General features: G+C 38.1%; 1 protein-coding gene across 1 annotated transcript in view; it reads left to right on the top strand.

The window, feature by feature from the left end:
- The window catches only part of FAM149A (family with sequence similarity 149 member A), a 641,502-nt gene that overhangs the window by 235,277 nt on the left and 381,749 nt on the right, over positions 1 to 24,476 (top strand). The window contains exon 3 of the mRNA XM_044062512.1: positions 22,940 to 23,072. Coding sequence (XP_043918447.1) covers positions 22,940 to 23,072 — 133 coding nt within the window. The remainder of the gene's footprint in view (positions 1 to 22,939; positions 23,073 to 24,476) is intronic.

The raw sequence follows: 24,476 nt of genomic DNA, 5'->3' as shown, positions 1-24,476 counted from the left end.
TACTATAAGCATTGCATTCTAAATCATAATTACAAGAAAAAAACTCTCTTCATTACTTACATCTACAAAACTTGCATTGTTCACATCTGCTTCTAAACTTTTTGTTTGATTTCCATAGAAATCTATTAAATGTAACTTGCGAACAAAATTAAATACTTACCCCTTTAACTCATACAGTCAGGGAAGAGACATTGGAATACATTTCATACCCCTATATAAAACATTTTTTTCTTCATTACTAATAATGCATTCAGACAAATTTACAACATATTCAAAACCACTCACATTTATATTATTAGAACGTCCCATTTTATCGTCCATTTTCCACATTTCTTGGTTTGGGAATTATATCTGGCACCACGCTGTTGATCCTGCCAACATTTCTTCTTATTCCCTTGTTGTAACCCAGGTTGGTCCCGAAAATGTCTGTTTCGATACCCTGGATTCTGTCCCTTTGGTAGCCGTGGGTAGTCTTCCCAGTCTTCACCTTCCATTGATGACTCTCCACTTTCAGCCAATGTATAATAATTCGCACATCGTTCAGTTACCTCCTTCCCTTCCTGGAACCTGACATGCTGCTTTTTGTTAGTTTTGTAAAAAGAAACAAACACTTGTTTGCGTTTGTAATCCCTAATGTCTCAACAGTTTTTTTTCTTTTTACGATCAATAAGCTCTTTTTCATAGGCCAAAAAAAATTTGTCATTCACAGTCTGCAAATAGCCTTCAAAGGCTTCCTGACTGAATTTACTTGCAATATTTGAACAGGCTTGTTTGATTTTCGATTTCAGCTTAGCCCTCTTCAGCATCTCTCTCACTCTCTCTCCACCAGAATGCTGACCCACTCAGCACTACATCTGTGTGCTGCTGCCACCCAGCATTCATGAAATGCTATGTCAGCTTCACTGGTCAAATCAAATGGTGTAGAGGGATTATAAAAGGTTCATAAGCCTCTAGATGTTATATCTAGGTCTTGGTATCTGTTGATACTCTGTAAACTGAAAAAACACAGATGTCTCTTTGAAAATCAGTCTCTCTGCTTGTTCTAATAAATCCTGTACTTCAGGTATTACATAAACATTCATTCTCTTACCTACTGTTGAGAATGGATTCACTGACCATTTCTGTCTGTTCTCATCCCACCTGGAGTATATACTTATAGCAGACTCTGGATTTGGAGCAGAACCATCATTGCCATGGGTTAACAAACCCTGACCCACTCCTTCTTTTGGCAGGGAGGAATGAAAAAAATTATCCAAAGTTCTTTGACTGGAATCCATTTCCAATTCTCTAAGCAGTCTTGGCAATCTCACAAATGATTCAGTGGCCATAAATGAAGCACCACACTGTAGAACAAACCAGACCTCATACCACAAGTTCCAGGCTAGATGAATTTACTCAGTTTAGTACACAGACTGATTTATTAATATAAAAGAAAATAACTTCTGCAGTAAAAATTAACAGCAAAACTTCAAACTCTTTTACCATTAAGAGTAAATAACACTTCTATGGCATCTCAGCTTTCAGAAAAGCCTTTTCAGAGTACATCTTACTACTGGTAAGCATACACTTAAATATATGCATTTAATCAATTAAATAATCACCCAATTAAGAATTCACTAAAAAGGCCAACTAAAAAGGTTAACTTTTAATATTCTTTTTAACCTTCTTACATTAAATGCTCCCAATAAAATTCCCTATTCAAACCTCTTGGAAACATTATATCATATTTTAAAATAAATATTGCTTCCTTCCTCCTTAAATGTTCCTTAATGTTTTTCACCAGTACTAAACCTAGTATTCACTTGTTCCAAAACAGTTGCCTGTAACCCCTGTGGGTCTCCATTATGGTGTTCCTTAAAGTGCATAGCTACAGGACTCTGAAATCTTTGCTTCTTGATGTCCCTTTTGTGCTCTTTTAATCTTGTAGCAAAACTTCGCTTGCTCTCTCCAATATAAAATAATCCACAAGGACATTTTATACTATATATATATATATATATATATATATATATATATATATATATATATATATATTTTTTTTTTTTTTTTTCTCTACTGCAAGTGAAGCTGCCTCTTCTATCAATTTTTTTCCATTAATGCTTTCAAAACTATCAACTATATGTTAGCATACTGTGCAAGTGTCACATGGAAATGTTCCAAATCTCACTATATTATTTTCTATATTTTTGGTCTCTCAAATTTTCCATGTACCAACATGTCCTTGAGACTCCTGCCTCTTTTATATGAAAAACAAAGTTTAACATTTTTTAGGCAGGATTTTTCTTTCTGTGTATAGAACCAGTAATACCTGACTGTTGTCTCTAAAATAATAGAAAAATTAGTATACGTAGACACAAAATCACTTTCTTTTTCCTCTACATTCTTTTTCTGCATTATTATGTTCTGTGCTTTATTCACTTTTTTGTTCATTACTTTATTATACCTCAACCATACTTTCTCTGGCTCATAACCCCTTACCATAAACATCTTAGCTGTATTTTGAACTTCTTTCTCACATTCCTTTCTGTCACTGCACAAACGTTTAACCCTGACCATTTCCCCATAAGGAATGGAAGAGATAGTATGGGGGTGACAACTTGTTCCATGCAACATAAAGCTTGGTTGTCCCATTGTTTTAAATATTTTAGTTTAAAGTTTACCATCTTCTTACCCTTCTATTGTAATATCCAGATAATTTACTGTTCTTTCCTTTTTGTAACCCATCAAATTTGATCTCAAACCTGTTCACTTGCAGTTCTTGAACAAGCATTTCCACCTAGCCATAGACCCCCTTGCAAACAAAAATCAAATCATCAATGTATCTGCAAAAATGAACAACATGTTTTCTAAAAAAGTCATTCCTGTACACATATAGATTTTCATAAAGACCCATAAATAAATTAGCATATGTGGGGGCAAAAGCTGCCCCCATAGCTGTCTCACACACATATGACGATACAGACAGACATGAAATTCAAATATATTATTTTCCAAACAGAACTATGCCAGTTCTATAATATACTGTGTACTGGGGCTTTGCCCTAGGAAAAAACTCTATAGCTTTTATGCTATCACTATGTTTTATACTAGTGTATAGGCTGACTACATCTATCACTATAAAAACATGTGCTTCTGCCATACTATTTTCTTTACTTTATCCAGAAAATCAAAACTGTCTTTGATATATGAAGGTAATTCTATCACCTTTTTTAATCACAATGCAAAAAACATCCCAAATTATGGCTTACATAGTTGCAGGCAGGAACAATGGGATGACTTGGAAGGTTAACCTTGCTTTTATGTATTTTAGGCACACAAAAAACTTTACCAACTCACCGTTTTTATTTACAAACTTATTTTTAGCATCTTCATAACTAAAATAATTTGATCTAACCCCTTTGTTTATTAATGCTTCATAGTTCTTTACCATCTCCTGATAAGTTAAGAAGCCTACTTTATCATAAATTTTGTCATGTTCTAGATGCTGTAAACATATATTTATATATTGTGTGTAATGCATTATTACTAGTTTTCCCCCATTATTTGCAGGATTAAATGTGAGTTTCTTTCTTTTCCTTAAATTCTTTAAAGTGAATTTCACTTCTAAAAAACGTATTGTATTCTTGCACTATCGCATAATGAAACATTTCAGTTTTATCACACTTGAAAGGAAGCATAAATTTGCTTTTATAAAAAACACCATTAGTATCAAAATAACTATAAGCATTGCATTCTAAGCCAGAATTACAAGAAAATAACTATCTTCATTACTTGCAACATCTACAAAACTTGCATTGTTCACATCTGCTTCTAAACTTTCTGTTTGATTTGCATAAAAATCTATTGAATGTAACTTGTGAACAAAATTAAATACTTCTCCATTTAACTCAAACATTCTGGGAAGAGAAGAATATCACAGACTTGTTTATCCCCAACCTCATATACCAGGACCTGATGACATTATTTTCTCAGAAATGTCTGTAGTTACTTGTAAAGAACAAGCCCCTTAATCAGGAATCTCATGAGCAACAATGATGTAAACTGTTGACATTTGTCAAAACACTGCACAGTTGACACATATGGCAATCTGTAATGTCCTGCAAATACTGCAAATCTATTAGTGTGGTCACAACTACAAGGCATAGGTATGACTCTAAACTGTGTTCCACTGGAAAAAATCCATGAGGTTGGCAAGCATACAGACAGTACATCAATCCAGCTGGCAGGCCTGGGATGACACTAGTGAATACAGTGCACTAAATCTACATCTGTAACACTACAGTGTTATGCTTAACAGGAGCTGGAATATGGCCATGTCTGATTCCTGATAGTCCTGTGAAAATTGAAGGGACAGGTACATGTTGCAGTATAACAGGCAAAAATGTCCAATACTCACATTTACAGTACATACTATGTTAATTGGTATGTTGGTCACAATCTGAGCATGAGATTCAAACTTCAACTAACCCCCTCCCCCACAAAAAATACCTGACACCTACATAAAACTATGTACACCTTGACACACTAAAAGGTACAGTATTACGATACTGATCCAAAAAGCATACCTGGATCCTTTTGTGTTGAAACAGTGGAACTCACATCCATGACATACCATGTGATGGATGCCTGGGAGCTGTCCTGTGTTCCTAGGTTCATCAGGAGTTCCTCAGTGGCTGACAGTGGTTGTTACACTGCAGGCCCTCCACCGGTGACACCACGATCCCTAGGCACGTGTGCTGCTCTTCTGCTTGTGGTGTTGATCATATCAGTGGCACAGTGTTGCACCTGCTCATATGTCCTGCTCTGGTGACCGATAGCATTGACATTGTGGACCAGGTCAGCTTATAATGCTGCCCGCTCTTCCCTGTTTGTCCTCCCCCTGGACAGCAGGAGTTGGTGGTGTTGAAGCAAGGTATCCAGGATAGTATCTTTCTCTGCCTCTGTAATAGGGCCCCAGTGTCAGGGATACATATTTCCTGAAAGACAGTAAAATGGGAACACATGTCAGGATCACACACATGGGAGTATAGTATGTAGAGATATAGCAATAACAGATGGCTACCAGTAGTCATTGCTTGGTTGCACATCTCATATTCAACACCATGTAAACATAGTAAGGATGTTGATGTGAGTAGGATAGTAGCAGTAGACATCTATTCCTGCTTGTGCCATGACAGATACTGTTGTGTGATCACACAACCAACACAGCAGTTCATTAAGTTGTGGCCCATAGGTGTAAACCCTCCTTATAAAATTTAAATCCAGCAGTGCCACACAAATAGCAGTTTAGTATGACCACCACTATCAATGGGACGTTTCCAGGAGAGTGATATACCTAATTAACAAAAAGCATTCTACCTGTATTTTACTCTAGTTCCTCTGTAGGTCTAACACATGGGCAGATCAATGACATGTAATCAGTAGAGTTCAAAGAAAGGCTTACTGTTGTAATCCCCATTCCCTTAAGTGTATTGAAACATATGCATCATGTCGGAAACAAAATGGTTACATACCTGATGGAGTACAGTACTCCTCTGTTGAACAGTACGGATATATAAATATTGTGCCAATGAGTTCACGCTGCAAAGTAACTCTCATGCACAGTGTTTCCCATAGCTAGCTGTTTGCCTTTTTAACATGCTTCTCTATTAACAAGAGATTGCCTCTGAACCAATCTGTGTTTCTGAAATGCTAATTGCAGCCAACACAGCTGATTTGCAGTATAATCAGCCAATCTCATGCAAACACTGAACAAGATATAAGGCCTCAATGTAGATTACAACCCCTTTCTCATATGATGAGTTGGAAAATAGTGAGGAACAGATATTAAGTCATGGCAGAGAGAATGTCTCTAGCAGATACTATTTAAATACAAATGTGTATGCTACAGGCTGAAGCTGCAGGTGATGCTGCAGGCAATAGGCTTAGGCAGAAAGGGTGAAAACTGCAGGACAATAAGCTTTAAGAATAAGTGTGAGATCTGTGGCAGCCTTGCTGTATAGGCAGAGCCAGATTAAGAGTACCCACCCCACTGGGAAGTAAGATATATGTGTCAGGTAAGTCTGTCAGCCAACGGTATCAGTAAGACAATGCAAGGCAAAATGCTTGGTGTGTCCTGGAAAAAAGGTAGGTGTACTTTAACCATGATGTCATGCAGTTGGACAACTGCCAAGTCACGTGTTATGTCATGGTAGTCCCCTGTTGAGTGTGTGCTGGCACCCCTTGCATCTAGCTCAGCCTCATATATGTATGTTACTTGTGCGGCTGTGGTTGTCTGTAATATCACCAGCAAAACATTGTGGGCTGCAGTGTGATATTACTGGGCCACAATTTCAGTACACACTTCAACGTCCTTTGGAAATTTGGGCTACTGCATTACCTGACATTCTCTGCACTTTATAGTGCTATACTAAGAGTAGGTGAGAGTGGCCCTACCTGTAGGCCTTTGTCCTCTGTTATACAGATGCAGACATTCCAACTGTGCTACTTTGGGTGGATAAATAGGTGATGAGACAGACATACATATCACACTTTATAATACTGATGGCCACATGCATGTATTTTCATTGGTAGACACAGCTGTACTTGAACCCAGGACAGTGTGTACCAAAAAGTAATGTTTTCAATGCATTTTACAAACTGAGCTATAGATAGCATCACTGTTACAGTAGGTGAATTTTTTACATGTCGTAATCATTCCACAGTTATCTGCTGCTAAATACCACACTTGCATCTCTTATTATGTGTTGGCTTTAGAATGCTGTATTTGTATACCACTGACAAAGTTAAAATCATATTTTCCATTAATGTTTTATCAAGTATGTTCTGACATTTTGTAGACATAACTGCAGGGTTACCTGCTATCAGATACCTCACTTACATCTAAGCTTATGCGTGTGCCTTTATAGTGATGTTTTTGTGTACTAGAGTGCCAATTACAGTACTATTTTTCTAGTAATCTCTTCGCTGATTTGCATGGTGTGGCACAATGTGCAGCACCATTTAAACATGCTCAGTGATGTTTTGCTTAAAACATGTGTGTTCACTAGCAGCTGTGTGGTTTGCTGGGATGATCCACTATTCTGTAGGTATGATGGTCATGGGTTCAAAATAGGCTGTAGGTGTAGTTCTTGAATGTGATTAATATTGGTCTAAAAGCATATATCAATATAGAGCTATTTGGCATTGTTAAGCAATGTGGTGCACCGAGCCATGTCTAGCAAAAATGTTTAAATAAAAGAAAAATGAGGAGATAGGGCAGTGGTGAAAAGAGGTACCAGCAGGGGGAAAAACATAATGACAGGCAGGTAGGGATGTGAAGGATGGGTGTAGGAAAGACCCATAGCTATCCATTTCTTCAACAGCAACAATCTGCATTTTCACAGATTTTTTAGTTGACTTTGGACTGTCACCCAGAGAGGGGTGACAACAACATAACTGCATTGTCAAGCCAAATGGACCAAATTAAGTGTGTCCAGTGGACACATGTGCAAAATGGAGATCTATATATGGGACGGTATTTTCTTTTTTTTTGGACAGGTGCTCTTTTTTTTTTTAAGATGAGAGTGGAATGTTGGGGAAGGGACATAGGTAAGTATGTGGGAGGTAAGTTGGGAAGGTAAGGAAGCTTTTGCAGACAGACAAGACAGACAAGACAGCAGACAGTGTGGGTGTGTGACACAAAAGGGGGGTGAACACCTTGGATGGGGAGAGTGTTGTGGAATCCCAGTCCCATGAGCATTCACACTGTAACAGTGCGACTCAAGTCCTCACACATGGGACTGTCAGTAGTACTCCTTCACTTTGCTCTCCATCCAATGAAGGCATGTACCAACAGTTCGGCAGAGCACTCTGCGCACCATACCTGGCAGTTCTTGACAGGTGACAAAATCACTCCCTCCACCTTCACTCCCAGAGGGAGGCCCAGCCCCAGCCTGTGGAGCAGAACTACATGACACTGCAGATAGTGCAGGGGCAACAGAGGGGGCACCACCAGACTATGGCCCAGACTTGCTGGGCCCTAGTGCCATGGCCAAGGGAGCCAAAGTAGGTGAATGGCCTGGAGCCAGCCTACCTTGTTGCTCTGTAGTAAATTAAATATAACCATAAGGTAAGATAAGTAATAACCAAACAAATGTTAGTATTAACATAATGGAAGATAATACTGATTAATCAAAATACATATTAAGGTATATTATAAGGAACACAACAATACATATATAACATTAAGTATGTTAACAGCAAACCAGTATGAAATAACCCATAAGGCCAAAATAACAGTTAGTTTAAAATAACATATTAATATCAAATCGTAATAATGAATAACATTAATAAATTAAAGAAGATAAGAGGTAGGAAGAGAGAGAAAAACATACCAAACCTTGCAAGTGATATTATTACACAGACTACTAATACAAGGTTTGCAGTGTCAGTTGTGAGTACAGTGACTCCAATTCTTGTATACATGATATTGCATGTACATACCTCTCAACCTGTTAGCATGGGGCAGTATAGGCCAAGCACTAACAAATGCAGGTACACAACTACAGGGAACTGTTTTACATACTGTGCTTATGCATTACTACCAAGGTGTTCTGTAAATGTATTTGCCAATAAATTGCATTCCAAGTAATGTCATTTATCTGCTAATCAAGGACCAGACATATGGGGCATTAGTCATTACATTCCAAAAAATCATGACAGTTGAGAGGTATGTTCATGTAACTTAAGTAGACTAGACAGATTGTGATTTCTTAGTTGGCTGGCATGGGATTAGAACCCACAAGTTATGACTTCAGGGAAAATATGCACTTAATTTAACTGCTGACCGCTGTCAGATTAGAAAAGACATGTAGTGCATACAGGACTACTTCAGACTTACTGGAAAGGATTACCAAGGCACAATCCTGCTTTACAGTTTATTGATATTGTTCGTTAAAATCTGACACTTATACACATGGATATCTGACTAGAAAGTGAGCTACCTTACCCATGTAACTTGTTCCTGGAGTGGGAGGGATATACATCAGTATTTAACTAAAAATGGCCATAACATAGGATTGAAACGTACTATGGGTATTGCACTACATGTATCAGATAATTTTTTTCTGCAGTCTTTATTCATTTCCTTTTTACAGTTGACAGGTGTCAGATTAGTTCATAGGTTCATAGGTTGGTACTAGACTATCAGCCCTAGGGCCTATATAAGCCTAGCCATAACAATTCCCTGGCTATTTCTTTCCACACTATTTAATTCCCTGGACCCTTGTCTAGCAGGGCGACTGACGTGATCCCCAGGGTGAATTTCCTTTCTCCCATCCAATCGTCAAGGTTCCTTTTGAAGAGGGCCAAAGAGGCACTTTGCTTGACATGTATGGGCAATCTATTCCAGAGTCTGGGGAGTCTCTGGGTCAGGAACCTATCCCTCCAGCATGTTTTGTTTATTGTGATGACAAGGTTTAGATCCCTGGAGTGTGTGGCCCTGAGGGATTGGGATTTCTTTAAGTGTAGCATGTCCAACAGCTCTGGGTTTGACATGGCCTTGTATGTTAAGCAGAGATCGCCTCTGAGTAGATGATATGTGACAGAGTATAGCTGGAGTTTTTTAAGGCAGTCAGCATAGGGCATCTGCTATAGGCCTGTGATTCTTTTAGTGAGGTATTTCTGTGGCCTTTCCAGTTGTTGCAGATGTCTTGAGAGGTACATACCAAACGGGGCGTTGTATTCTATAATGAGTCTAATGAGGGATGAGTACAGTGGGACAATGACCTCCTTTTTTCTGGATGAAAATCCCTTAGTGATGAGGTGCGCCAAATAGAAGGATTTCCTGACTGTTGTGGTGATGTGGTTATCGAAGGTGAGACCACTGTCCACCTGTGACCCTAAGTCTCTTATCACACTTTCGGTGTTTAGTGTACTGCCACCTATATGGTAATTCACAGGTACATGTTTTTTCCCAAAGGGGATAACTGTACATTTCTTGGCATTGAGCTTGAGCCCATGGCTCTGGCACAAAGCATCTGTTTCTATAAGGCCCTTTTGTAGAGTATCCACATTATTTGGGGATTCAATAATGGCTCACAGTTTGCAGTCATCTGCGAACTTTGTTAGCCAGAGTCCCTTAGTGTTGGCCCGTACTTCAGAGAAGTAGATGCCAAACAAGAGCGGTCCCAGGACTGAACCCTGAGGTACTCCACTTGTCACTTGTCTGGAGCTGGATTTGGAATAGGCCACTTTTACAGTATGGGTTCTATCAGTAAGCCAGTTAGCAACCCATTGGGTGACGTAGGGATTAATGCCCAGCTTAGTAAGTTTATCTATGATTCCAGAGTGGGGGATGGTGTCAAAGGCCTTGGCAAGGTCTAGATAGGCTGTGTGGACCACCTTACCCTTGTCCATGGCTCTGGAGACTGATTTGAAGTCAGTCAGGTTCAGGAGACAAGATCGGCCCTTCACGAACCCAAACTGGGTGGGGTCCAGTGTTTGAAGGTTGCCAATGTCTTTGTTTATAAGTTCCATGATAATACGTTCCATGGCCTTGCAGATAAAGCTCGTCAGACTGATGGGAAGGTAGTTTCCGGGATCCAAGGTGGATCCCCCTTGTGAAGTGGGATAACTGTAGCTCTGCGCCACTCAGTGGGCACGAAACCTGTGGTGAGGCTATGATTAAACATGACACTTAGGTGAGGTGCCAGTTCATACTGTAGTTCATGTAGTACACAGCCCGGGATGTCATCTGGTCCCATGGATGCTGTATTCTTAGCTTTGGAGAGTGTGGTTTTTACCTGTGTGGCCATTATTACCGGAATTTGGCAATTTTCTGGTATTGAGATGGGCCATTTAGGGGGTGAGAGGGGGGTGAAGTTGGCACTGAATCGATCTGCCAGGATATTGGCAATATCCTTGGGATCAGTATATTTAATGCCATTCTGTTGTAGCTCAGAGCAGATCTGAGCATTGCCATTTAGATTCTTGACGTAGTTATAGAATGCCTTGTGGTTGACTTTGGAATCTTTGGCAATTTTATTTTCGCAATTAGCTTTAGAGGATTTTATGAGGGATCTCAATTTCTTACTGAGGCTGATAAGGGAGTTTTTTTCATCCTGGGATTTTCCTCTTTTCTGCAACAGTTTCTTCCTTTTGTTGTAAAGTTTGTTTATTGCAGGGAACCACCAGATTGGCTTCCTTTTTTTGGATGACAGCATCTTGGTTCTATTTGGGATGGAATGATTCATGCATGAGTGGATGTGCTCGTACAGTGCCTTAATGTAGGATTCAGCAGTTGAACTTTCAGTTCCCGTCTGCATGGGTGTCATGAAGTTTGTCACTTCTGACTTGAGTAGCATGAAGTTGGCTTTGGAGAAGTTTATTATGGAGGTTTCCTTACTGGGGGGTGGGGGTGGGATGTGGATGTTAAGGGTGATTAGCTTACCGTCAGACCTGTAAGAACACACATACAGTGAATACAGCCATACTGCACACTTATTTGAACAGATTACTTATCAAAGCACAATCCTGCTTTACACTTTATTGAGAATATACCTTAAAATCTGGCATTTATACAGATGTATCCCTGGCCAGAACATCAGCTACCTTACCCATATTCCTTGTTCCTAGAGTGGGAGGAATATACAGCATTATTTGAATTAAAATGGCCATAGCTCAGGCTTGAACCTTACTGTGGATATTGCATTACATAAATCAAACATTTTTTTCTGCAGTCTTTATTCATTTCCATTTTAAAGTTGACTGGTGTCAGATTAGTACACACATGCAGTGAATACAGACATACTGCACAGTTATTTGAACAGATTAGTTAGCAAAGCATAACCCTGCTTTAAACTTTATTAATAACGTACCTTAAAATGTGGCCTTTATACACATGGATAGCTGTCCAAAACTTCAGCTGACTTGCCCACATACCTTGTTCCTGAAGTGGGAGGAATATACAGCATTGTTTGACACAAAATGGCCATAACTCAGGTTTGAACCTTACTGTGGGTATTGGACTACATTTATCAGACAGTTTTTTTCTGCACTCTTTATTCATTTCCTTTTTATAGTTGACTGGACTCAGATTAGAACACACATGCAGTGACTAGAAGAATAGTGAACACATTTGTTTGAAAACAGTACATATGACAGCAGCATCACAATTTAAAATCGATTGATTACTGTTGCCTCAAGTCTGGCATGTACAAAGAAATAACCCATATACCCTCTAAGAAATAAACCATATACCCTCATCATTACTTGAGTGCAGCCTACAGCATATTTCACACAATGAGAAGAGCAGAACAGTGACTGCTAATCTGGGTAGGCCACAGCATCAACTGATGTTTGGAAGCTATACTACACAGTAATTCTTGTTTACTTGATTTAACTTGCTTTACCATTTCAGGTAGGCAGTGACACATTACTAAACATATTGCATTTCCCAGGTATGTCATATTTGACTGTTACAACTGCAAACTCTGTAAATAATTTATTTTGAGATTATGTTATGCATGAGGTTAATACTTTGATGTTTCCCTACTTAGCACACTCACGACTCATCCTGGACAGGCACCCTGCATGGGACTGGACATTGCGAGCCCTCTCATCTGCAGCTTTTGAAAGAGAAGCAAACCATTATACATACCAGTTTTACACAGATTCAGCTTGTATATTTCTAAAGTACTGACAAACATACTTACATATCTGTGGGGTATGCCCAGCCCTAGCCTGTTGGACCCAGGTGTCCAAGGTTCTCCTCTTCCTTCACTTCAGGTCATAGTAGTAGTGACGACACTGCTCAGCAGTGTGGGGGATACCAGCAGCTCTGGTAAGATCCCTAGCCAACTGATCCCAGGCCTCACATTCTTACATTCTGAACCCTGGTAATTACCCTGAAGCAGCAGGGGTTCATAGTTTTTCACCAGGTGTCCAACAAACACTCTGGAATCCTGCACACCCCACCACTGCACCTAAAAGCACTGTCCCTCTCCAAGACCACCAGGCATACCAATAGCCAAATGAGACTCCATTTGTATATATGGTCATCGAGCAAGTGAAGAAAGACAAAAGGGGTGGCCCATGGCAGTTGTATTTGGAAGAAAGAGAGTTATATTGGCAACTCAGACTTAATGCTTGTGTTTATCCCGGACTTAATGAGTAGTGTTCTTTAAAATGTATGTTGAAATTAAAAGCACTTGAGAGATAGATAGCTTTTATTTTGAATCAATAATGCATTATATATATATATATATATATATATATATATATATATGAGTTGGGAGATAGTTTCTTAAGTAATTTATATTATATTATGTAAGTTTAATTTTACCATTTTTTATATAAAAATGTAGTAATGTCGTTTTAATGTTTAATTGAATAATTAGTATGTGCTGTCATCTTTTAGTCATTATATAAGGAATGAGTTATCTGTACTTGTTGTCTGAAGAAGTTGAATTACTTTTTTCAATGAAAGTGCTAACATAAACTGTTTCTTGGAGATTACCACTGCATTGGTCACTTTTACTTAGTTTTATTTGTTGTTTTTTTGGTCCTACAGTCTGTTTGGTATGGCTAGTGGTTTGTCTCCTAGTTCACCTAATATATTTTCTCTTGAAACCAATGGCAAAACTGAAGTGAATGCTGTGGGGAGCCTTACACTACTGATCCAACAGTTGGCTCCAAGAGTGGATGATTTGGCGGCTAAAATGGATCGTTGCTATTCTGTACCTAATAGTACTTGTGGTTCAACTACAGGGGGATGTCATGCCTTTGCAAGTACTTCTACCTCTGAACTGCTTCAGGTTCTATGAGTCTATCTCCTGGACAAGTGGCTTTGTCTAGTAATCAATCATTGAATGCACTAGCAGGGACTAATGAACACAGGACACTTACTTCGGGTAATAATTCTGTCCCTTCTCTTGTTAATTGTTTGAGTGAATCTATGAGTCTTCATAATGTGACCGGAGCATCTGGCTCCATTGATAATAGACATTCTGGTGAACATAACATTGGGGAGAATTTAAAATTATTTGACCTCAAGCTGTTTAAATGCAAGAAATTACAGCTTGAGATTCTATATCTTGAAGAATGTATAATGAGGTGCCAAATCCCAAAAGGATTACGCCAATGGAGGTTCAGATGGGGGTGGTGCGAGATTCTCCTTTTCATCATGAACTATTACAGCTGTTTGACTCCCAGGGCTGTAACATTTTACATTTATTAATCAAAAATTACAAAATGGACATAGATTCTATAAAAATGAGTTAATAGGTTTAGAATCTACCTTAATTGGCGATGCTGATTTTGCAAGATACAGATTTGACTACCAACGTATGTTCAGCAGCACTGAAAGTGCTTTAAGCAAACTTAAAGACACTAAAATTAGAAAATTGGAAAGGGATAGGTTAGATTATTTGCATAGGAAAGTTTATCCCCTTCCAACCAGTTCCCATGCTTCTTTAACTAATAATAACACACTGAATACCCTTGATGGGTCATTGGTATCTCCCGAGACAGAGGAGAACATGAATATTCATGAGAACACCAGTACTGATGTAAGACATGGTGAATGGCTACAGGAGCGTGCAGCTAACACAAACATTAACACTAATGAATCCAAGGATCAGGGTTTTCAGCATGGAGGGCGACAGAATGCACAGCAGTCGAAAGCTCATTATTCCAACAACAAATGACAGAGGAAGAACAGGTGGAAGAGGTAGTGACTCAGGGAGAGGATTTATTCAGTCCCTTGTTTGATGCAAGTAATATGTTGGCTAGATTACAAATTTTGAGAAACTCTACAGGTGACTTCAATGTATGAAATTTCTCCTATACTTGTTGAACTTTTGGCTAAAGGTCTGTCATTTGTGCCATCTAAAAGAGCTGACTTAGCAGATACTTTACTGGACCTTAAAATTTTCACTCGAAAATGAAATCTAATGTCTTTATTTGGAAATAATTGTTCTATGCCTCATGATTTACATGTATCCAGTGTGTTTAACCCTATTTTACAGAACAATGTTGCTGTATTCGAAAGATTATGTGAAATAGACATTAGGAATGCATTGAGTAAAAATAGGAAATATTTGTGTGATTTTAATATTTCAGCTACTGAATTAGATGTTTTGAATGAGCTTAGACATGCTGGTGTTAAGGTTTTAAAGCCTGATGGGGGGGGGGGGGGGTTAGTCTTCATGAATGAAAGTGATTATAACAACAAGATTTTGAACATACTTAATTCTGATGTTTATGTTGAGGTTTCTTTGAATGAATATAATGGAGCTTGTCAATGTACTAGATCATGCATTAATTATTTATTTTTTGATTCTAGAGTTGACATTGATGTCTTTAATTACATGAATATATTAGCCCCTGTAACCCCGACTATGTTTGGACTCCCAAAAATTCACAAAAATGAATCAAATCCAACTTTTTGTCCTGTTGTGAATGGGAGAAAATGCATGACGTATGACTGTGCCAAGTATGTTGACAGCTTACTGAAGAAATATCTGAAAGTTATACCCCAGATATACAGTGATTCATGGGAGTTTTTAAATTGTTTAAATTCCTTGACTTTTGATGCTGGATATAATTTTCTAACAATTGATGTTAGGGATTGTACACTGTAATTCCACAAGCTTTAGGCATTGAATGGGTAAGGGAATTCCTACTTAAAAAGGGTGCCCCTGGAGATGAGATTGACTTGACTGAGTATTTACTAGATATCATTCTTTCAAATAATTTCATCTTTTTCAAAGATAGTTACTACCTTCAGAAATTGGGGGTATCAATGGGATCCCCTTGTGGGGAGAGTTTTTCCAATTGCGTAAAGGCCTTTTGGGAAGAGGAACATTAATTTAAATGTGATATTTATAAGGATCATGTTGTCTGATATACCAGATTTTTGGATGACATTTTTATTATTTTCAAAGGTGACAGTCATCAGGCCCTGAAGTTTGTGGAGAAAATCTTGGAGTTAACTGATTTCTTAGATTTCACCTTTGAATTTGGGACTGAGCATATTTCATATTTGGATGCATCCCTCTTTAAGGACACCATTAATTTGAGATATGTGGCCAAAATGTTTAGAAAGGCCACGTATTCCAACAGTTTTTTGCACTACGAGAGTAACCACCCATTGCATCAGAAGAAGGCAGTGGTTAAGGATCAGTTGGTGAGAGCGGCCAGAATGGTCACTCTTGAAAATGATTTTTTACTTGAGTGTGAACATTTGAAAAATATGTTTTTGGCTAGGTCCTATCCCATTGAACTATTAACAACTATTATTGATGAAGCAGTAACTAAAAGAGATGCTGGTTTGTTTAAACCCCTTCTTAAGGGAGAACAAGTATATACTGATACCAACATTGCAGATGTTTCCAATGAGGCACATACTACACTTGCTGTTAGTGACACTAATCATGTATTAAAATTTAGTACCCCCTATTCATTAGTTTCTGGAGTTTTAAGAAATATTCTGGCTAAAAATTGGGTACCACTTATGGAGGATTCTTCATTTAGACAAAAGATTGTTACCAAACCAGGCATGTTATTTAGACATGGCTGCAACATTAAAAACTTATTAGGAAACAGGAGTGAAGTACATACTAGTAGGTCCGGTATGTATAAATGTGGATGTTGTAGATTTTGTCACCTTATAAAGGTTTCCAATAGATTTTGCATCGCAAATAGAGTTTACTATTTAAAGGGTAGATTTAACTGTAAGAGCTCGGGGGTTGTTTACATTGCTCTGTGGCAATTTTGTACTGGTTTCTATATTGGTAAGACCGAAAGGAATTTCAAAGAAAGAATTTATGAGCACCAGTACAGTATGAGCAAAAGTAACTTTACTAATGCTCTAACTAGACATGCCATGGAAAATGAGGGACACATATTTGTATATATGGTCATTGAGCAGGTGAAGAAAGACAAAAGGGGTGGCCCATGGTGGTTGTATTTGGAAGAAAGAAAGTTATATTGGCAACTCAGACTTAATGTTTGTGTTTACCCCGGACTTAATGAGCAGTGTTCTTCAAAATGTATTTTGAAATTAAAAGCACTTGAGATAGTTTTTATTTTGAATCAATAATGCATTATATGATAGATGATATTTGACTTGGGAGGTAGTTTCTTAAGTAATTTATATTATATTACATAAGTTTAATTTTACCATTTTTATATAAAAATGTAATAATGTCTTTTTAATGTTTAACTGAATAATTAGTATGTGATGTCATCTTTTAATCATTATATAAAGAATGAATTATCTGTACTTGTCTGAAGAAGTTGTATTACTTTTTTCAACTAAAGCGCTAACATAAACTGTTTCGTGGAGATTACAACTGCCTTGGTCATTTTTATTTAGTTTTATTTGTTATTTTTTGGTTCCTGACACTACTATCCAGAACTAACGTTCTTATATGTTTAACTGTATAGTTACTTCTCTACCCCCTAAAGGGAACATTATTCTAATGCAACCTGAATAACTAGTTCAACTTTCACTTTACTACACCTATTTATATGTTTTCTCATGTGCATCTATGTTTAAAGATGTTCCATTACATTTTCTTTTATATATGATCAATTTCACATTATATTTTGATTGTACTGGTGTTAATGTATGCTATTTTTCAAATGCTTTTGTGTAATGTGAACCAATTCAATGTGCTACTATGCATCATTTTCTAATATTGTACTAGCAAAGAAGACATGAATGTTTATTTCACTTACGATAATCTGCATTGTACCTAGTATTATATTGTGTCAATGGAGTTTTTCTCCTGTGGTGTCCACAGAAAGAGGTACACCCAGTTGGACTGTCACAGTCAACAAATGTAAATAGGTTAACAAACAAAGAAATAAATGAATAATGTTCAGTAAAAATGGCTTGCTCTGAGCTATGTTTATTTGCTCAGCACCTTGAGCTTCAATCACTCACTCAAGATTCATACCTGGTTCAAGGCTCGAGAGAGCACCCCTGAATTACCAGACTATAACTCATACCACACCTTTCGGCCACCTAACCTGGACCGAAACACTAAAGGAGGAGGTGTGTCCATATTCATTAAGGATATCCACACCTCTAGGCTAGCTGGTCAACATAATGCATCTAAAATTATCCAAGTGCAACTAACACTGGGCAAGACAGCAGTCCAGGTTGTAGCTTGTTACCATGCCCTAGGATGCCCACTCCACATTTACTGATACACTGGGTAATATTAAGGTACAACCCAATACCCTAATAATGGGTGATGTCAACTACCCCCACCTTCAACTGGGAAAGCTACTTATGTACTAACTCATTTGCTCAACCCTTTCTGGAATTCATAAATTCAAATGCCCTGGATCAGCTTGTCCATACCCCCACCAGGAGCAGCAATATCCTGGACCTTGTCATTACCAATATGGGCAAACAATGTTCCATGGCAGTGGTCAACTCCTTGCTGGTTAGATCCGACCACAAGCTAATCACCCTAGACATCATTATCCTGCCCCCACCCCCATTAAGGAAAGTACCGTAAAAAACTTCCCCAAAGCCAACTTCATGCTTAAGACAGAAGTGGCAAGCTTCACGATACCCATACAGATGGAAAATAGAGGTATGACTGCTGAATCCTATACAAATACACTGCATAAGCACATACACAAGTGCATGGATCGTGCCATCCCCAACAGAACCATGATGCTATCCTCAAAAAAAGGAAGCCAATCTGGTGGTTCCCTGCCATAACTAAACTCTAGTGTGGGTGAGATGTGGAGTACCATGGTGATTAGTTTGTGGTCAGATCTAACCAGGAAGGAATTGACTATTGGTGTAGAGCAACGGTTGCCCATGTCTTTAACAACCAGGTCAAGGATATTGCTTCCTCTAGTTATGTATACCCATTGGTTAGTGTTACTCAGGCTCAAACCCTGCACCTTAGTTACAAGAAGCAAGAGCCTGAATTCTCTACCTATACCGCCACTTGTGATTCAAGGAGTTGAGTCCATAGCTCTGAACTGTCCAGATTTTCACAGAATTTCTGGAATGTTTGGGTCATACTTTTGATTTGTTAAAATCTGTAGTTTTCTGGCAAATCAGTAAGAACTGAATTCACTAAATAATGATAGGCACTTAAGTTTCAGTCTTCCTATCTTTCATAAAATGTATAGTAACACAAAACATTTTATTTTAGCAATTTTTTAAGATTATACAAGTGATATTTAAAATGTGTCTCTGGTTTTGGGCCTTTGTTCCCCACGCCCAATAAATTTTGGCTTTTTCTTGTGCTGCAAAGTTGAGAGTTATAGCTGAGTTTCAAGGGGATTTTACAAGTATCTAAGAGCTTCAGGGGAAGAGAAGTTTAGTGCTGCTTATGCTAAGTCTGTTTGCATTGTTAGCAACACGACAGGTAGTATACTTCCTTCTGATGCAGAAGGCTGTGGGTTCTACTACCACAGTATGTAGCTGGTTGCTGATACTGTACTGTTGTACTTTAAAGGGGGTGGATGCTGCAGTTCTGAGAATGTACTACTTTGGAGGAAATATCTAGTAACTATGAACCTATTATCAGTTCATCCATTCCCTATTGCAATATTACTAGCTTATCATTTTTAATGTAACATAGGCAATTTATTCTTCAAGGGCAACAGGCACTTTATTTGTAGATGACACAATGAAATATAAAGTTGTTTGCTAGCAGCAACCTCTTTAATTATCGATCTCTTTAATGTGGAGCTATTTAGATGACTTTTACTTTTGCAGAGATTGTACATATTTACTGATATTGGTGGATTGTAATGACAGAAGTTTGAGTAGACGTTTGTGATGGAAATGCTCTGAATTGGACAGTTTTGTCATTATTGATTCATACATTTTGTTTAATTGCTTAGTGGGAAAGTGTTCTAAATAAATTTAAAGTGCGCTCTAACAAGTTTGCTGATTTATACAAAGAATATATTTTAATACAGTCAGGAAAGTGAATCAAAGAATACATGTATATTTGCATTGTACTAAATATGTGTGTAAGGGGCCTATGATTTGAAAACAGCCCAACGGTAAACTTTAATCACCAATGGCCAGATGCATTTTCTTTGAATGTGGGTTTCAATGCTGTTTCAATGAATATGAGTTTCAAGAGTACAGAAATTTTAATGTTAAGTCTGTTTTCATTGTGAGACTGTATTGCTTTGTTTAGCAGATGTCTATCAGTGTTTGTGCTATAAAATTTAAAATAAAAATTTTAAATAAAATCCAAATAATCATTGTAGAAGTAAAGCATAAAGCAGTATGCTCATTAGTGTGTATAGTAAATGGGGAGAACTAGCCAAGTAATGAGGCACTGGAATGGCTGCAGGAGGGAGGGTTGTGTATGGGGTCCCCATTTGACCATGATTTTATGAGGAGGAGGGGTGACAAACTCAAAGACATCCCCAGGTAACACAAACTCTAGCTATGCCACTGCAGCTGAGGTAGTCAAACGAAAAATAAAACTCTACAGAAGTGAACAGGTGAGAAAGTTCCCTTATTAGACACTAACACAGAGTATTTTGAATAGGCAGTTTTTTAGTGTGGGATTCTGGGAGTACTTGTTTATCAAAAAGGAAATGTGAATTTATTCTCATCTCCCCAACTTGTATGGCATAATAAAAATACCGCAAATAAAATGCCTATTTTGAGGCAAGATTTTTTTCAGTTATCCCTTTATATAATACATGTTTTACTTCTTCCAAGCTCTCTGTTTAATAAGAGTTCAGAAAAACAGAGAAAAGTTTAAGGCTGTCCCTTTATATAATACATTTTTTACTTCTTCAAAGCTCTTTGATAATAAGAGTTAAGTAAAATACAGAAATGTTTAAGGACCGTGATGAAAATAGAACACACAGTCACTGTGTCACCAACTGCAATACCATCACTCTCCAATGTGTGAGAACTCCATTATGACAGAAATGTGGTGCTAAATTTCTGATATGTTATTGGTGGCTGAAAATAATTACTCAGAAGTGCTCAAAATTAAAAGCAAGGGGGAATATTATCCCTTCTGTGTTTTTCCCTTTCACCTATCAAGCAAATCCACATTGTCTGAAGAAACCAAATACCGTCCCACCCTATCAAAAAAAAAAATCACAGGTTCATAGATGTATACTGGGCTAACAACCACTGGATCCTTTATAAACCTAGTCATGCAGCCTTCAAAGGTGAAAAACCCTGTGGCTTGTGCCTGTGATGTAAATAACTTAACTGTTAAGCCAATGACCAGACCAGACTACTCTGAAATTATCCCCAGGCGAATGTTAAGGAGTAAGGATCTTAGTACTGTGCCGTCTGGCATCCATTTCGTGTTTCTCTACCATCCTATTCTTATATTCCACCTGTAGCTACAGTTTACAATGCCCTAGCATGCCAGCTTTGTACCTCTGCATTGTGTTATGTTCTACAAATTACTCTACAGCTTACTTTTAAAGTTTTGTAAAGACTCTGTCTCTCCCTATATATATTTGTAGGTTCATTGCAGTATTAGACCTTTTGAAATGCTCGCCGATTTTCTCCTGGTGCAATTTGCAGAAAGATCAGTCCAATATCATAACATGTCTTTGAATTCAGGTATTTCATCATGTTTATTTAATTCACTTTCACATAGGACTCCTTACAACTAATGTAAGGATTTCCAAACCAATAAGGTCTTGTTAGGGCCAGCTTCTGGAATTATAAAATAGCAATATATCTGCCACATACAATCTGTGGTGGTGCAGAGGTTAGCATTGTCACCTCACAGCAAGAGGCTCTCTGGTTTTGATTCTCGGCTGGATCGCCTTCTGTGTGGAGTCTGCATGTCCTCCCTGTGGTTGAGTAAACTTTAAAGACATGTAGGTAGGTGCATGGATGAGTAGGTGTGCCTTCTTTGAAGGTTGGGCACTGGGCTGGCAACTTGACACCGTAAAAATCCACTGCCAGTCATAAGTGGATTGGTGATCTGCTGTGGTGACCCCTAATTGGGAAAAGCTGAAAGACATTACTAATATATCTGCCACATCCCAAGCCTGTGGCCCTTGGAATATGGTTAAAACCATCTCTCTCCACTCTACAATACCTTACAAGAACATGGTGATATCAAAGAACCTTAAATGAATATGGTATTTTGCTGAAAACATATTTATATGTTAACAGTTGTTATAGACTGGAAAAGCTATACCCACAGCACATTGCATACTCGTTCAAATTTCAGTATGAACTATCAGAATATGCCTTATTTTTTTCAAGTATGCTACTCTCCGTCTGCAATGCAAATATATTTTCTGTGTATTCTGTATTCTTGAATTTATGTGAAATTTAAACACTGTCTCTGGCACCCCTGCACATACTCAAGGTGAAATTGCTTGATTGTCACTTGTCTGTAGAAAAAAGCACCAACAAACATAACACTGACCACTGTTTCCAACAGGAAATCATTGCCCTGCAGTTTCCAAGTCTGCACTGGCAATGATTCATTTGTTTAGGAAGATATGTTACTTATTCAAGGGGTTGTGACCAGGAAGTTAGTTTATATATGTTTGGGGGTATAAGCAAGGGAGTGGGGATTAGCCCCTTTGAAAAAAAAAAAAAAAGAAAAAAACAGTTAACATGCATGTTTTTTCTGAGTTGCAGGTATCTTTTTGTCTCATTTCTACTAGGAATTTGTGTTTTATAGTAGAAGCTTTGTCTCCATTGAGTCTGAAAAATGTCTCTCAGGTCACTTAATTGACTTACCATTATTTTTGAACAAGGCAAAGAACAATGCTGAGAATTATTTAAACAATTCAAGATGTTAAGTATGTGAAACTGCTTATAAAAATGTAAATGCTGGAAACAAGAAATCATGCCACCCTGTGAAAACTTAACTGGTGAATAATGCTACCAATTTTGTATATATACAGTGAACTGAAAGTAGTAATCATTTCTGCTTTACTTACATTTTTTTTTTTGCAGTGAATCCATTGTTTCTTCATCAAATAGTGGACAATCAACTCCAACTGAGCTAAACAACTCCTGGTCAGGAATACAAAGCTGTACTACAGGCCTGTCAACAGAACGAAGCTCTGTCTACTCTTGGAGGGATGATGTATGTATTGATTTTGTATCTAGTTACTGAAGCATATACCACTGTTTTCTGCCTTTTAAGATATTGACTACTTTTGTTTCTCTGTCACTTTTATTAGCAAAATCTCCTAGATATATGGTATAAAAGAATCTAAAGTTATAAACGTGCAAATACAAATAGTATTTCAATGCAGTTGAAATTTGCCTCATGCAAACTTATCCTTATGTAGCACAGAGGATTTAAAAGCCAAGTATTCGTATTTATTTATAGTAAATATTCTATTCCTTAAATTTAGAATTGTCATTCTCAGGCTGAGGTACTTGGAACAGCTAACAGATTTGTGCACTGTCAAAGTTAGGTGATGAAAGTGAAGTTTCTCTAGAGAGGTACCTCTCTGCTTTTGCTCCATTGTATTTAAAGTACAGTTTCACACAGAGATATGCACATGTGTGCACAAGTGTGCTCACGTGCGCACGCGCACACACACACACACACACACACACACACACACACACACACACACACACCACATATCTATGCCTTGGAGACTCCCAATATTACTTGGGAGTGTTATCGAAAGCTGGGTCAGCCTTAGGTGAAATGGTGCCTTAGGAGAAATGCTTCATGCCCCTTACCCCACTGCCAGCAGCTCCCCCATGTACAAGACTAGCTGCCACCCCTGGCCCCCACCATGGCCTACCCACATCAGTCTGTCTTACTCTTTAGTTTTTTCCTGCAGTCTTTAATCCATTCACTCATTTATTCAATCCTTCATTCATTCATTCAACACATCTTAACAAGGAAAAGTGCAGATTGATAACTGTGGAGGAAATAACTGCATTACATTAGGAGTATGGGGGCCAGTAAACCTCCAGAAGACTCTTGTTCCAGGTGCTCTGAAGTGCATTTTGGATATTTTTGTCTATCTACCTGTAGATTCCTCAATGGCAACCAGACCTGGAGTCAAACAATTCCTGAAGGGCATCCTCCATCTAACAAATCTCTGTAGAAAAGTGGCCCCAGCCTGGGTCATGAATATTTTGTTGGAAAACTGACATTGCCAGCATTTCAACCAGCTGCATCAGTAGCTCCAAAGTTTCTCGCTTGGAAAACTGTTTCTTGATTGCTATTATCTCTGCTAGGAGAGTGTCTGAACTCCATACCCTCATGTAATAAGAGCTGTTTTAAAAAACAGAATGACTTTATGCTCTAGGTAACTTTCTTACTACAAACGTCCTTGTAGAAGTCGCCATAAACCAAGCAGTGCAACTCTCAAGTTTTTTTCGCTAGTCCTGAAAATGGGGGCAAGGATCCTGTGCTCTCCAGGTCTGCATAGACAGCTGAGATACTAAAGTCTTTAGTACAATAGACTATTTGTCTCCTTTGCAGAAAGCAAACAAGAAATTAGCAGTGATAAAACTAACT

The sequence above is a fragment of the Protopterus annectens genome, chromosome 2.part1 (genome assembly GCF_019279795.1).
Source record: "Protopterus annectens isolate FY-2018-M chromosome 2.part1, PAN1.0, whole genome shotgun sequence".
Lineage (NCBI taxonomy): Eukaryota > Metazoa > Chordata > Ceratodontiformes > Protopteridae > Protopterus > Protopterus annectens.
The sequence above is the reverse complement of the archived record's forward strand: the minus strand, read 5'-3'. Positions and strand labels throughout refer to the sequence as shown.